Source organism: Mus caroli, chromosome 19 (assembly GCF_900094665.2).
Source record: "Mus caroli chromosome 19, CAROLI_EIJ_v1.1, whole genome shotgun sequence".
In the NCBI taxonomy this organism is placed as follows: Eukaryota; Metazoa; Chordata; class Mammalia; order Rodentia; family Muridae; genus Mus; species Mus caroli.
In genome coordinates, this window is record NC_034588.1 from 55,253,245 (window position 1) to 55,266,352 (window position 13,108).

The 13,108-nt window shown below is 47.8% G+C and overlaps 2 protein-coding genes and 1 long non-coding RNA gene across 7 annotated transcripts in view; 1 reads left to right on the forward strand and 2 right to left on the reverse strand.

Annotated features, from left to right (window-relative positions):
- C19H10orf82 (chromosome 19 C10orf82 homolog) overlaps positions 1-3,855 on the reverse strand; it is an 8,766-nt gene extending 4,911 nt beyond the window's left edge. Inside the window, exons 1-2 of one of the 4 annotated variants that reach the window (XM_021152201.1) lie at positions 3,778-3,796; positions 2,122-2,182 (exon numbers count right to left, since the gene is read on the reverse strand). In XM_021152201.1, coding sequence (XP_021007860.1) covers positions 2,122-2,176 — 55 coding nt within the window. In that variant the 5' untranslated portion in view covers positions 2,177-2,182; positions 3,778-3,796. The other 3 variants (XM_021152202.2, XM_021152200.2, XM_021152199.1) reach the window with 3 other exon arrangements.
- A 69-nt stretch (positions 3,856-3,924) lies between these two features.
- LOC110285472 lies at positions 3,925-5,177 on the forward strand. The gene is made up of 3 exons (XR_002377059.2): positions 3,925-3,991; positions 4,913-5,020; positions 5,114-5,177. It is a non-coding gene; the product is annotated as an uncharacterized LOC110285472 (long non-coding RNA).
- Hspa12a (heat shock protein family A (Hsp70) member 12A) overlaps positions 5,088-13,108 on the reverse strand; it is a 158,508-nt gene continuing 150,487 nt past the window's right edge. For both annotated transcript variants that reach the window (XM_029472581.1, XM_021151657.2), the window contains 2 exons: positions 10,186-10,289; positions 5,088-9,363 (listed from right to left, as the gene is read on the reverse strand). In XM_029472581.1, coding sequence (XP_029328441.1) covers positions 8,726-9,363; positions 10,186-10,289 — 742 coding nt within the window. In that variant the 3' untranslated portion in view covers positions 5,088-8,725. The remainder of the gene's footprint in view (positions 9,364-10,185; positions 10,290-13,108) is intronic.

Genomic DNA, 13,108 nt, shown 5'->3' on the forward strand with positions numbered 1-13,108 from the left:
AGAAAGAAAGAAAGAAAGAAAGAAAGAAAGAAAGAAAGAAAGAAAGAAAGAAAGAAAGAAAGAAAGAAAGAAAGAAAGAAAACCTACAATCAAAGAAAACACATGGTGGGCCTTGAGGTTCCAGCTGCACATGTAGCCGAGGATGGTCTAGTCGGTCATCAATGGGAGGAGAGGCCCTTGGTACTGTGAAGGTTTATGCCCCAGTGTAGGGGAATGCCAGGGCCAGGAAGCAGGAGTGGGTAGATTGGTGAGCAGGGGAAAGGGGGAGGGGATAGGGGGTTTTCGGAGGGGAAACCAGGAAAGGAGATAACATTTGAAATGTAAATAAAGAAAATATCTAATATAATAAATATGAGAGAGAGAGAGAGAAAGAAAGAAAGAAAGAAAGAAAGAAAGAAAGAAAGAAAGAAAGAAAGAAAGAAAGAAAGAAAGAAAACCTGGCTTTGACCGTGAATGTAGCAGCTCTTACTCCTGTACTCAACAAGAAAGCACCTTCTAGAAGAATCTAATCTACTAACCTTGACAGGGCTGAAGACCAAAATCTGTTACGGTTTGAATGTAAAGTGTGTCTCCACAGGCTTGTACATTTGAAACTTGGCCCATGATGCTGTTTGGGGAGGCTGTGGAAGTGGGGTCTGGCTGCAGGAAGTGGGTGACTGAAGGCGGGCTTTAAGGTTTCTAGACAAGTACCACTTCCTGTCCTCTCTCTGCATCTTGATCCATCATAATGTAAAGTCCCATCCACGAGCTCTTGCTTCCAGGCCTTCCTGCCCATGATGGGCCATACCCTCAAACTGTAGCCACAAGAAGTCCCTTACACTGATTCTTATCAGGTGCTTGGTCACAGCAACAACTCGATACCAGCTATTGCTCCAACTGCTGGGCAATCAGATGTGCTTTGGAGGAGCCACAGAGACTTGGAGCTCTTTGGGAAGTGGCGTCTCTACCACCAGGACCTACTTATTTTTATCTTATGTATGTGTATTCACATGCATGATACTCATATACCTAATGACACAAGACATCTTACTGGGTCCTGATGAGGACCACGATACTTACACAGGTATGTATATGCTGCCTCCTTTAATCACCAGAGTATCCCACGTGATTTGGTAAATTGTATCCCCCAAATACACATATCCAAGTCCTTAATCCCTGATGGGCATATCAGGTTATAAGTATAGGTGTAGGCATGGCCTTCTGAGGAAATATGGTCTTAAAAATATAATTAAGGAGCTAAAAGTAAGATCATTCCATATTCAAGCTGTCTTCAAAAACAAAGAGACTGGTATCCTTAAGAGAGAAGAGGGGGCGACCTGGAGACTCAAACTCACAAAGCCCACTTGAATCAAGAGCTGATGGGGCTGGTTGCCATTTCATAGAATCCATTTCTTACACAAAGAAGGTTATTTACAACCATGTAGACAGTAGAAAGTGGGGTGTGAACTAAATCTGAACTGTCGGAATCCAAAGCCCATTCTCTTAGCGAGCCAGTGGGGCTGGCTGAGCCTTTAAACCTTGGACTATTCTCTAAGCATAGGCCCTTCTGAGGACAGCTAAGTATGAAAACCCAGGGCCCCACTGAGCACATACATCACTTATTGGGATGCTCACAGTTCTCAGTGACTCAGACCTGCAGTGAAAGAAGCGTTAAGAACAGAGACCAACTGTTCTCAACTGTCAGAGATAAGGGCTCTTAGACATAGAATTTCAGGGCTAGATCCTCAGTAGGGCAGGTGCTTGGCCTCCCTGTATGAGAGAGACACAGGAAGGAGTGAGAAAAGTGAGAACCACCCTTGAGGGAGACTTGGGGAAGCCCAACTTGGGAAATACAAAGCCCCAACTTCTACACTGTTTGTCTGTCCTCAATTACTATGTGTGTTCTTATCTACAAACCACTCAGTGGGTGTTAAATGCTTCTGGTATGCCTAGCAGGTCCTGAAAGATCTGGCCTAAGTGATTTCTCCTCAATTAATCCAAAGCTAGCTGTCACCTTCTTGCAGCACTGGGTGCCTTCAATGTGTGTCTTTAAAGCTGAAGTACTTGCACTAGCCCAGTTAGATAAGGGCAATGCTCCAAGACAAGCCAGAGACCAGGACCACTGTCACAAATGCTACTTACCGCAGTATCCTGGAGTGATGGGCAGCTGTCTCATGAAGGTCTTGGGAGACTCCATTTTACTCTGTAGTGAAGGGAGAGAACCAGGAGCTGACCTCAAGAGCCCCCCCTCCCCCCAAGGACTCACTGCACATGTGCAAGAGTTCTTGAGTGCAAAAGAATGATTTTGTCAGGGACTGAGACAGCTATACCACCATCCCACGCAAAGCTAGCTGGCAGAGTTGCTGTTAGTTATAAATCAGAGACCTAGTACCAAGGGCTCATTACCTTTTATGCGTCTTGCAGATCTCCACCTATGAATGTCTCACTTTCCAGAGATACCCTTCCTACCACTTTCACCTACCCACCCACTCATCCATCCACCCACCATCAACCTAATAAAACTATGTGCATATTTAGCCATGAAACAGGACAGAGTTGTCAATATAAAGATGAGCAAAGACCTAGGAGCCACCATGTAAGAAAGAGCTCACGTAAGGCTCATGAAACTGGCATGGGGAGAAATGACAAGCAGCTCATTTCCCCACAGCACAGTCTTAATTCAGGCAGACTCTGGTTTTGGTAGCAACTTGCGTTGCTAAGTCCCTTTACTCTCAGAATATCTGACAATGCCTGATGTCATAACTAGGGGGACAGGATGCTACTGGTATCTTGTGACTAGGTCCCTGTTCAACTTTATTCAATGAATATGAGACAAACCTCCCCCCCCCCAAAAAAAAAAACAAAACAAAGTCTTAGAGCACAATTGTCTTGGGGGTGGATCTGAAAACAAAAACAAAACAAAAACAAAACAAAAACTGGCATGGAATCCAAGGAGTGGAGGAATGGAGATAGTAAGAGCCTATTCTAATACTAGGTACATAGAAACCACCTCTGGAGCTAATCCCTTTGCTCACCAGGGATAATCAATGGTCTCCCACAAGGAGCCATTTGTCTGTGGATTCTGTGGTGCATCTATCCTGCCAAGCCAGTGCATCTCTTTAAAGTGGTACTTTTGAGGCCATAATCTTAAGTAGAAAAGAGGGTGGGGGACACAAGTCAGTTGTTGAAGCAGTCCAACACAACGGAGTACAGCCAAGAGCAACGGAGGTGGGACACAGTCAAGGACCACTTAACCTCTGGCACTGTGTACCTGATGCCCAGAAGGAGGTTGGGTTTAGACTCGCAGAACTAATGTCTGCTGGCTGGCTGGGAACTCATGTCCAGCTCAACACTGATCACTACTGGCCAAGTTCTCAGAACCTTTACAGGCAGAAAGCAGAGAATCCTCCCAACAGATCCATAACACAAATACTGCCCTACTGTTAACACCCATTTCTAGGTAATGATTAATAAAGACAACAGACACTTATAGAATACTAGCTATGGGTCATGGCTGAAGGGAACTGTATTCTTGTTTATACTCTACAGTGTCATAGGGCTGTCTATTGAGGGAAAACACAGAGCATAGAGATACGTTGTTTCAACGCTTTGGATGGGGGCGCGGGGGCGGAGCAAGGGCTGCTGAATTCCCAGGGGCAGGAAGTGCTGAATGACTGTGACCCTTGGGTGGTAAGAAACAAGCCATCCTGTAAGGGACAGGGGCAGGGAGGAGCTTGGAGGGCTTCAGAAGAAAGGCAGGACAGAGTCTAGGAGAAGAAAGGACCCTTCTCCACTCACTTCCCACGGGGCCCCTGCTCTCACCTCCGCTGGCTTGAGCATCCCCAGGGAACCAGGAGGTTCTGCCTGCCCACCGGCTCTTCTAGACCTTTGTGAGCTCACCCTGGCTGGGCGGGGCAGATGCTGGATTCATACGGGGTATTTGTAGCTGGCCCCGCCCTTACATGAAAACCAGGGGTCAGGATGACACCGAAAAAAGAACTACAGGCACTTGGTAAACCCAGTAAATTTAGCCGCTAATCTCTCAGCAGCCAGCGGAAGTCCAGATGTTTGCCCAGTCCATCGTTTGATCTGGGAGTTGTTGCCTCTAACAAGCTGTAGCTTGAGCTCCTCATTCCCACCGGGAGGTGGGGGTGGGGAAGGGGGGGCAGGGCCAGGCTGGCCAGTGTAGACAGGGGAGGATCCTTACCCGAAATCCACATCACCACCTGCACCCCCTTTCCCCTCAAAGTTGGAACAGTGGTCTCTAACCCCACCCCCACCATCTGAGGCCAGCAATAGGAAGGAGGCAGTTTGGGAAAGAAAGGCCACCATGTCTATTTGGCTTCCAAACGGGCTCTTTCCTCAGTCCCCTTGCACACACTTTTACTCTGTCTGGAGAGCTATCTATCTGGGGTTGTTTCTGGTCCGCCCACCCCACCCCCCATCCCGCAAGGTCCCTGGACACAAAAAAAGGGCCTTAACAAAGTGAAGGGGTGCCTGAGGAAGTTGTCTGACTTTGACCGACTCTCAATATGATGCCGTGTGAGCCAATTAGGGTATGGGTGGCCTTACAGCTCTGCCTGGCTGTTGGCTCGACAGAAGCCGAGGGGCTTTCCACAGTGCCCATCTAATGCTCATTAGTGTGTTTCCCTGGAGAGTACAGGACCGTACCCCTCCTGGACACTGAACTTTAGATCAAGCCAGGTAGAGATAACCACCTTTTCACTCCTTTGGGCTGGTGGGACCGCACTTCATGCCATCTGATACCTCTAGGGCCAATTAAGAATGTGCTTCAGAGGTAGAGCCTGGAAGGAAGCCAAGGATTTATGACAGCCAGCCTCAGCCTGCAGGGATGCCCTGAAGGCAGGCACCACCAAGGCCTTAGACACTTAGTGATTTCCCTTAACTCATTCTGCCCTTCTCTTCTCTACAGCTAAACCACTTCCTTCCCATTTGGAGGAGACAGGACTCTGGACATATGGAGCTCTGATTCTGAGCAAATGGTGGGTTGTCAGTAAAGCTTGTACCACTGAGAAAGGAGGTGAGCCAGTCATGATCCCCTATAAATCCACCTACACCCCAATGGAGAAAAATTATTCTAGGCCATGTGAAATTGAGAGGTTTACTTTATTAGAATCCGTGAAGACAAGAGTTTGCAGACACAATGCTGTCCAGTTGTGAACTGCTGCAGAATTCTGTGAAGTTTGGATCTATCTTGTAGTCAACAAGACTCCCAGTGGTTGAGATCTTAGGATATTGTTCCATATTGCAAGCAGATGAGAGGTGTTAAGAGATATTATGGCCATCAACTTTTATACTAGCCATCCACTGAAGCCATTCCCCGGCATACGTACTGCGCAGCCTAATCACAACTATTACGACACTACAATGTGAAGTTCATCTTCGATTAATAATGCATTTTTGACTCCTGTTTATATTGGTGCATGCAATTCTTTGCTACCCTGGCAATTAACCAGATCTGGACTCTAAAAGCTAAACTTGGTCTAAGTAACATTCTAAGGGCAGGGCAGGCTCTGTAACCTGGACTCAGCCATGGCTCCCCAGAACCTCTTCTGTAGCACCTCTTCCCTCCTGCCTGTCACTCTGCATTTATGAATGCCTGCTGTGTAACTGGAAAGGTTAGTTAAGTGACCAGATAACCTATGCAAAGGACAATCAGTCAAGACCACAGACCATCTGGAACTTTCTAAGACTGGGAAATGTGCTCCAGGTCTACTCGTCCAGTGTTCCTACTAGGATTATTTCAGTCAGGGTAGGGATAGATTGGAGATCTTTATACTAAAAGAGTTTGGCTACTGGGACTGCATCTCTGGGCCCAAGGGAAGTCCAGTGAAATCACACCCTTTCTCCATCATCAGTTTGCGAACAGTGCAGATTTCTATCAGCTCATTTAAGCAACATAGGAGGCAAGGAGATAGGCAGACAAATGGTAAGGAGTGCTTTGTTAGCCAGGACAATAAGGGCTTGAGTACAATAAGGGCTCCCACTCATTCGACCCAACGGAAACCTTGGCCCATGGAGTATTTGGTTCCTTTGATCATGAAGCACGCCACCCTGCCAGACACAAAGCGTTTTGTTAGGCACCGCTTCCAGAATCAGTACGTTCAGCTCTCAAAGTGTAGACGGGAGAATTGCTACATTACTCTTTATGCAGACCGTTCAGCTGTGGGTAGGGGTGTGCAGGGGTGGAGGGGTCTGATGAAGCTGTTCATCTGGGTAGTCTGTGTGATCAGAGTGCTCTGACCCAAGGCACCTCTGTCTATTGCTCAGTCTCGCATGCGTCGTCCACTGCGGGGGGAACAGCACAGACAGCAGCCAGTGAGGACAGTTAAGAAATGAAGCTGTGGAGCTTACAGGCAGCAGCGTTATTAACCAAAATTAAGAGTATTTTCCCATTCAAACAAGCACAAGTAGAAATAAAGATTCTGTACAAGATTCTCCTGTTCTATGTACATAAAATTATATCCATTATAACAAAATCGAAAGTCTATTTGAGGACTGTGGCTGGAAACACCCCTGAGCTTCTGGAGCAGGGTTAGCAGGAGTCCCAGAAAGCAAGCATCCTGAGGTCTGGATGTGAGACCCTGCCGTCCAGTTTGGGGTTCCCATTCGCTTGTTCTGTGGTTTGATAGCATTTTTTTTTTCACATTCTGGCAGGGAGTTCTGCGGCAAGCGGTGTGGAAAAGAAGACAATAGGTTGAAAGTCAAAATGCTTTTTTAAAAAAATCTGCATATTGGCTATGATGATGGTTCCCAAATCCAACTTTCATTTGAAGTCCCTTCCCTCATTCTGTATCTGTCCATCCATCCATCCATCCATCCATCCATCCATCCATCCGTCTGTCTGTCCATCCATTCATTCGTCTGTCCATCCATTCATTATGCATGCTTCCAGTGTTTTAAATCAGGATGAATTCCAGCAGATAAGAAAGAGAGTTCTGAACAGATAAGAAGGACTGAGTCAGGTTCTTGATCCTTTATCCTCATTTGGCTCATGTTGAATGTTGGCAATTCTAGCCTTGCACAGGAGGAGGAACACAGACCCTGGCCTTGGGAGGCTTCTTTTTCGTGGTTCCTCTCCTGCTGTCTTTTTTCCTTCTCTGATCCTTCCTGTGAGGGTTAAAAGGGCAACAGCCTCCGAGGGCAGGTGGACCTCCAACCCTCTTACCTAGAGAGCAGAGTGTAAGTGCAGGCACTCTTCCCTGAGGGAAATCTGACAGGGAGCGTTAAGGCCACACACTGTGGTCTGTGGTCACTTCAGCTTTGAGGGAATTCTCACATTCCAACACTATGACTGCAGACCCAGAGTCTGCACTGTCTGAAAGGGACTAGGTTCAGGACCCTGCTCCTGACAAGCACCGGGCGATTCTGAGGCCGGAGAGCCACAGGCCTGCCTTCATTTATCAGGTCTAGGTTTACATACTGTTTTTAGGTGAATGTGAAAAGCTGCAGGTTTGATGGAGACATTTCATGGAACAGAGCCTCCTTTCATATTTCCTTATGGTGGGATTAAGAAGAGGGGGAAGGAAGGGGTTAACTGAAAATGGGCATGGTTGGCAAGGCTGTTTTGGATTTCCGGGTGTGGTGATAGATATAAACAGAGTAAACAGAAACTTTATTTTCTCCAATTAAATTTCTGCTAAGGTCCTGATCTCTGAACTCAAGTTTCATTGTACTGAGAATCACTTTCTGATCTGGGTTTTCATTTACTGGGTTTTCAATTAACTGGGGTCCAAAAAATGCACAGCGGTGTTGTATAGTAATCAGATATACTGAGATAGACCAAATTCATATACATTTTATCAAAGTGTTTTCATCACTGTCCTAATTTGTCATTAGTTACTACTGCTAATCTCTTACTACTTTATTAAATTGAACTTTGTCATAGGTCTGTATATATAGAAAAAACATAGTATAGATAAGGTTTGGTACTATCTACCCCTTTGGTCATCCACTCAGAAGTCTCAGAATGTATACTCTCCAGAAAAAAGGGTACTGCTGTAATTTGGGGTATGTCACTAACTCTTCAGTGTACAGTACACCAAAGCAAGTTCAACCTGCTCTGGAAAATCAAGGCGTCCACACTCTTACCCCGACCCCCATCCTGGTTGAGTTAGCCAATGTTGCCCTAGCCTTCACTGAGCCTCCTTGGATTCTAAATTGTATGAGAACATGGGTGCCTGGTGTAGGCGGTCTTCTCCCACCAGCTTAAAAACAAAGAATACTGTAAGCTGCCACTGAGTCACCGCTGTGAGTTCCACCATAAAGAGAAGGAATTGACTCTGCAGGAAGCTGGTATTTCCTATTCACAGCCATCCAAGATAATTTAAAAAGACCTCCAATGAATGTTTCCCCCACCCTACCCTGCCCCCGGCACACAGTGGGCGTCCTAAGCCTTCCCTTTCAGAGGCCTCTTCCAAGCAGGCTGCACCCAGTCCTCACAAGGGCTGTTTGACCACCCAGGAACCCAGGAACCCCAGCTGGCTGCTCTGGGGATCCTCAAACTTCCTATTTCCACGTCGTGATATTGACTTTTGAGGTTTCTCTTGCTCCGGTGAACCCTCAAAAAGAATCCTTAGTTCATCTTCACTCTGGTTCATTCCTACTGAAATTCGGGTGGGCAGTGGCAAGGGTCAGGGTCAGGGTCAGGGACAGAACAGTCAAGGCTGAGGTCAGCAAATGCAGATGAGTCCCAGGGGGCTGGTGGCCAGGAGGGACAGTTACATTAGTAATTTAAGAAGTCGATCCCCACTTTGACACTTTTTGAGGTGGCTATGTCGACGGCCGTGGCCTTGATCTCAGTGTCCCCGAACTGCATGATGGTCTGGATCTCTCTGCGGGCTGGAACCGCTGTGCCACCGCTCCCCGTGAGATCCAAGCGGAGCGTGCCACACTTTTTCACCCCTGGGTCAGTGATGAAGCAGACGTTGTCATGCTCAGAGCTGTAGATGTTGATGATGATGACCAGCTGGGAAGGCTTGGCTGGGGTGTAGCTACGCTTGACCAGCTCCCCCAGGGCCACAGACTGGTCGGCGGAAATGAACTTGTCGAAGACATCGGTGCACCAGCGTGTGCCGTCCTTGACCAGTAGCTTCTCGGGAGGGTGCTTCCCTTCCACGTAGCGGTTCAGCACACCCACTCCGTAGGTGAGAGGGGACCGGCGCACCTTGATAACGGCAGGGTCCAGGCCGAAGAGGACAGCGCCCTTGAGGATGGTGAGGCCCACATCCTGCGGGATGATGATCCTGCATTTGTCGCCAAAGGCGGCCTGCACTGCCTGCTGCAAAAGCGGTGCCTCTGCAAAGCCACCCACAAGAAAGAGGAACTTGACCGTGGATACCTCTGGCTTCTGAAACAGGTCCCCTGAAAGGGAAGGAGAGGGGAAGGTCAGGTACCCAAATCAAGCCAGCAAAGGGGGATCCAGCTGTCTGAGCCTATGGGAGTCTGAGCCTGACCGATGAGCATCAGCTGGTCACTGGCTTTGTCTGAGCTCACTGTTCCCAGTTTTGATTGAGCTGGTCTAATGAAGAAAGGTTCTTATGAAGGAATCATACACATTGCCTGCTTAGCAACAAAGGCCAGGGCCGTGCCAAGTGGAATCTCAAGCTGTCAGAGGTTGTGGTGACTTTAATTAGAATTTGTTCTTCATAACAATAGTAATCCTCTAAATATGTTAGACATGACTGTTTCTGATAGTCACAAAGGTAGGTGAGGGATGCATAGAGAGTTTTGGATCCTGGGTGTCCCTAGGGGAGGATAACCCACACACAAGGAGGCAGCCCAGACAGACCTTGTCTGGCTAGAATCTGTCCTTGCTTCACAAAACAGTTCCTTCTTTCTTGGTGAGCCAAGGATTCCTAAGATTTCCTGACACTTCAAACAGGATACTTTCCCAGGGCCCGTCACTCTAGGGTATTATGGCTTCAGAGCTCCCTGACTGCTGACCTTCAAGGCCAAAGCGAAGCCTAGGTAAGGGCAGGTCCTCAGCTTCCTCAGCTTGGCAGAATTAGAGGAACAGTATTCAGAGCCATGTCCAGCAAGCCTGCCTCACGAAGTGCTTAAGCCTTGCCCACGCCAGCAGGCTCCAGCCTTGTAGCTTCCAGAGTCCCCACCAACTGGGCTGTGTAAGTACTGTCCCTATCCCAGCTCTGTTCCACAGGGGCTAAGACTGGGTCTGACACTCACGGAGGTGCTCGATGATGCTGTCGATGGTCGGCTTGAAGAGGGCGTTCATGGCATCCGGGCTCATCCTCAGCATGCCCTGGGAGGACCACTTCACAAAGTCCACACTGGGAAGAGCATCAAGAGGAAGAAGCCATGAATAAGTGCACAGTGCCAGGTTGATCTGCACAGATGTGTGGCCTGAGAGAACAACTACCCCACTGTGGGGTTAAAGGGGTTTTAAAGTCAAAAGCGTTCTTGGTAATCCCCCCGACTGCCTGGACATAGACCCCCAGATGCTCTAGAGCTAAAACATAACTTATCTGTGCCTCCTTGCTTTATTGCTAACTCCAAACTCCCCCAGCATAATGAAGCCAGTGCCTAGCACCAGAGACAAAGAGATGAGTCTCTTTCATGTTTGCCCAGTGATACTTGGGCAAACACATGTTCGAGGCTCATAGGATGGGTGTGTTGGACTGATCTAAGTTACAAGCCTGTGCTCGGGCACACCTCCTCAGTTCTCTGTGTCCCTGAGGCGTCACAGAGGTGAACCCCATTTTATAGGACCACCTCTGGGCCTCTGGGCCTCCATCCAAGACCCAGTATGACCAGAGCAGCACTGTGGAGCAGAAAGAACAATGGACAGAGCTGGGCTTTGGGGTGGTCCCATCACTTGGTAGCCATGGCCTTTCATCCCCCAGCCCCATGCCCCACCCCACCCCCATATATTCTCTGAACCTGATCTCTGTGGCTGGAAGCCAAGGTTAACAGTTCTAACCGTAGTGCCTCTCCCAGGGAAGGCTGTGAAGATCAAGTAGATGCTGTGTCTACTTTAACAATGTTTTGTTATTGTTCCTAGTTTAATATTGGGAACTAAACAGTATTGGAAACCATTCATTATCCAGACGCTCAGTAGAGACCCCATCTTTCTGGGCCAGGACACATTTCGAAGGCATAAGCCAAAGGACAGTAGGTGGTGAGGAATGACCTTGTGGCTGGTTGTGAGTGGTTGGTTTCCACATTGGGAGGGCACGAAGGCCCCAGGAACTGTGTGCCCAGGATCTGGGATTTTACCCAGAGGGCAGGTGCTCTCTCCAGGGAACCACTGGGGCAAAGAAAACACCATCCAAGTAAGACAGCCAGCTTGGTGTAGCCCTATCCGAAGAGCACAAAACCTGAATCAATTCTACTGTTTCTCAGTGAAAGGAGTCAAGGCTTCTGGGAGAAACGGCCTAGTCCAGTTTTGGGGGCAAAAAGTGTGTGATGTGAATCTGGAGAGTCTTCATACAGTCGAGGGCAAAGATACTTCAGAGGCCGGGCTGCTGTGTCAGAGGGGCTCAGAACCACATGGAAGAGGCTGCTTCTGTTCAAAGTGGAACACTCAGCACCAATGAGACTATAGTTATTACACCAACCATGGTTAAATCCCTATTTCCCTACAAAATAAAACTCATTGCCATTCTGACGGATGCTAGGATCCACTTTATTTTTTTGAGACAGGGTCTCACCCATCTAGCTCTAGCTGGCCCAGAATTTACTATGTAGACCAGGCTAGCCCCAAACAGTCTCTTGCTTCTGCCTCCCTAGTGCTGGGATTAAAGTTGTGTACCACCAAGCCACTTGAAAAAAAAAATAAGTAGAAGGATGAATAGCTATTTATTCTCTTTCTGTAGTAACTGAACAGTGGAGGAATAACTATTTCTTTAGGAGTGTTCCAGACACACCAAACAGAAAGGGAGAAGGCACAGTATCGTGGCACAAATGGGGCCACCCCTAATGAAATGTGGACTGTGCTCATGAGAAGACACTAGCATTCAACTGAAGAGACAAGCAGGTGGCACATGTCCCCTGATGGGACCAAATGGGAATGTGCGACAGCTGTGATCACCCACACAGGAACTGCCTGAGGTTAGGCTTTCAACATCCTGTCAGGGAAGAGGAAGGATCATGAAGCCCTACTCCCCCTTCAGAGTTATAAGTAGTGATGGTTGCTGGAGAGGGAGAGATGCTCTCCTTCCAGAGACACGGTGGTAAGGTACCATGTGGAATTCTGACTGTCCTGGAACTCACTCTGTAGACCAAGCTGGCCTTGGAGATCTGCCTGTCTCTGCCTCCTGAGAGCTGGTATTACAGGTGTGCACCACTAATGTCCAGCTGGGCCTGCATTTTCTAGTGATTGATCTGGGAGGGCCCAGTCTATTATGGGAGATACCACCCCAGACAGGTAGTCCTGACTGGCATACGCCAACCATGAGGATCAAGCCAGTAAACAGCACTCCTCCGTGGCCTCTGCTTCAGTTCCTGCCTCTAAGGTTCCTGTCTTGCTTGAGTTTCTGTCCTGACGTCTTTCAATGGCAGACTGTTACCTGGAACCCTGAGATGAAACCCTTTCCTCCCCAGCTTGTTTTGGTCATGATGTTTTATTATAGCAATAGGAACCCTAACTAAGTAAGACAAAGAATGAGATCAGAATACATTATTCACACACACAAAGACGTCATGATGAAGTTATTACATATAATTATTGTGTGGTAATAAACATACATTTATAAAAAGAAAGCTGCCACATATTAAGTGGATTTGCCAAAAATTCAAACTTGAATCTGCCTGAGACTCGATGTCAGTGCTTTGCAAAAGCATAGCAAGGGACCGAGAACGCATATCCAGGAGCCTGCGGGCACACAGTGAGCAAACACAGACTGATGAAAGCTCTCGGGGCAGCCAGTCAGCCTTGACAATTAATACACCATGAAGGGTGAAACCAGGAGGGAAGTTTGTATGTGCACTGGGCTTGAGATACTATGTAGCCTTCATTCGGATACTGATACAAACTATGAGACAGAAACTGATGATGCTAACTGGAGTTTTTTAAAAAGCACTCTCTCTTTCTCTCCCTTTCCACACCCCCCACACACACACACACCTGTATGACTGTGGGCATACACAG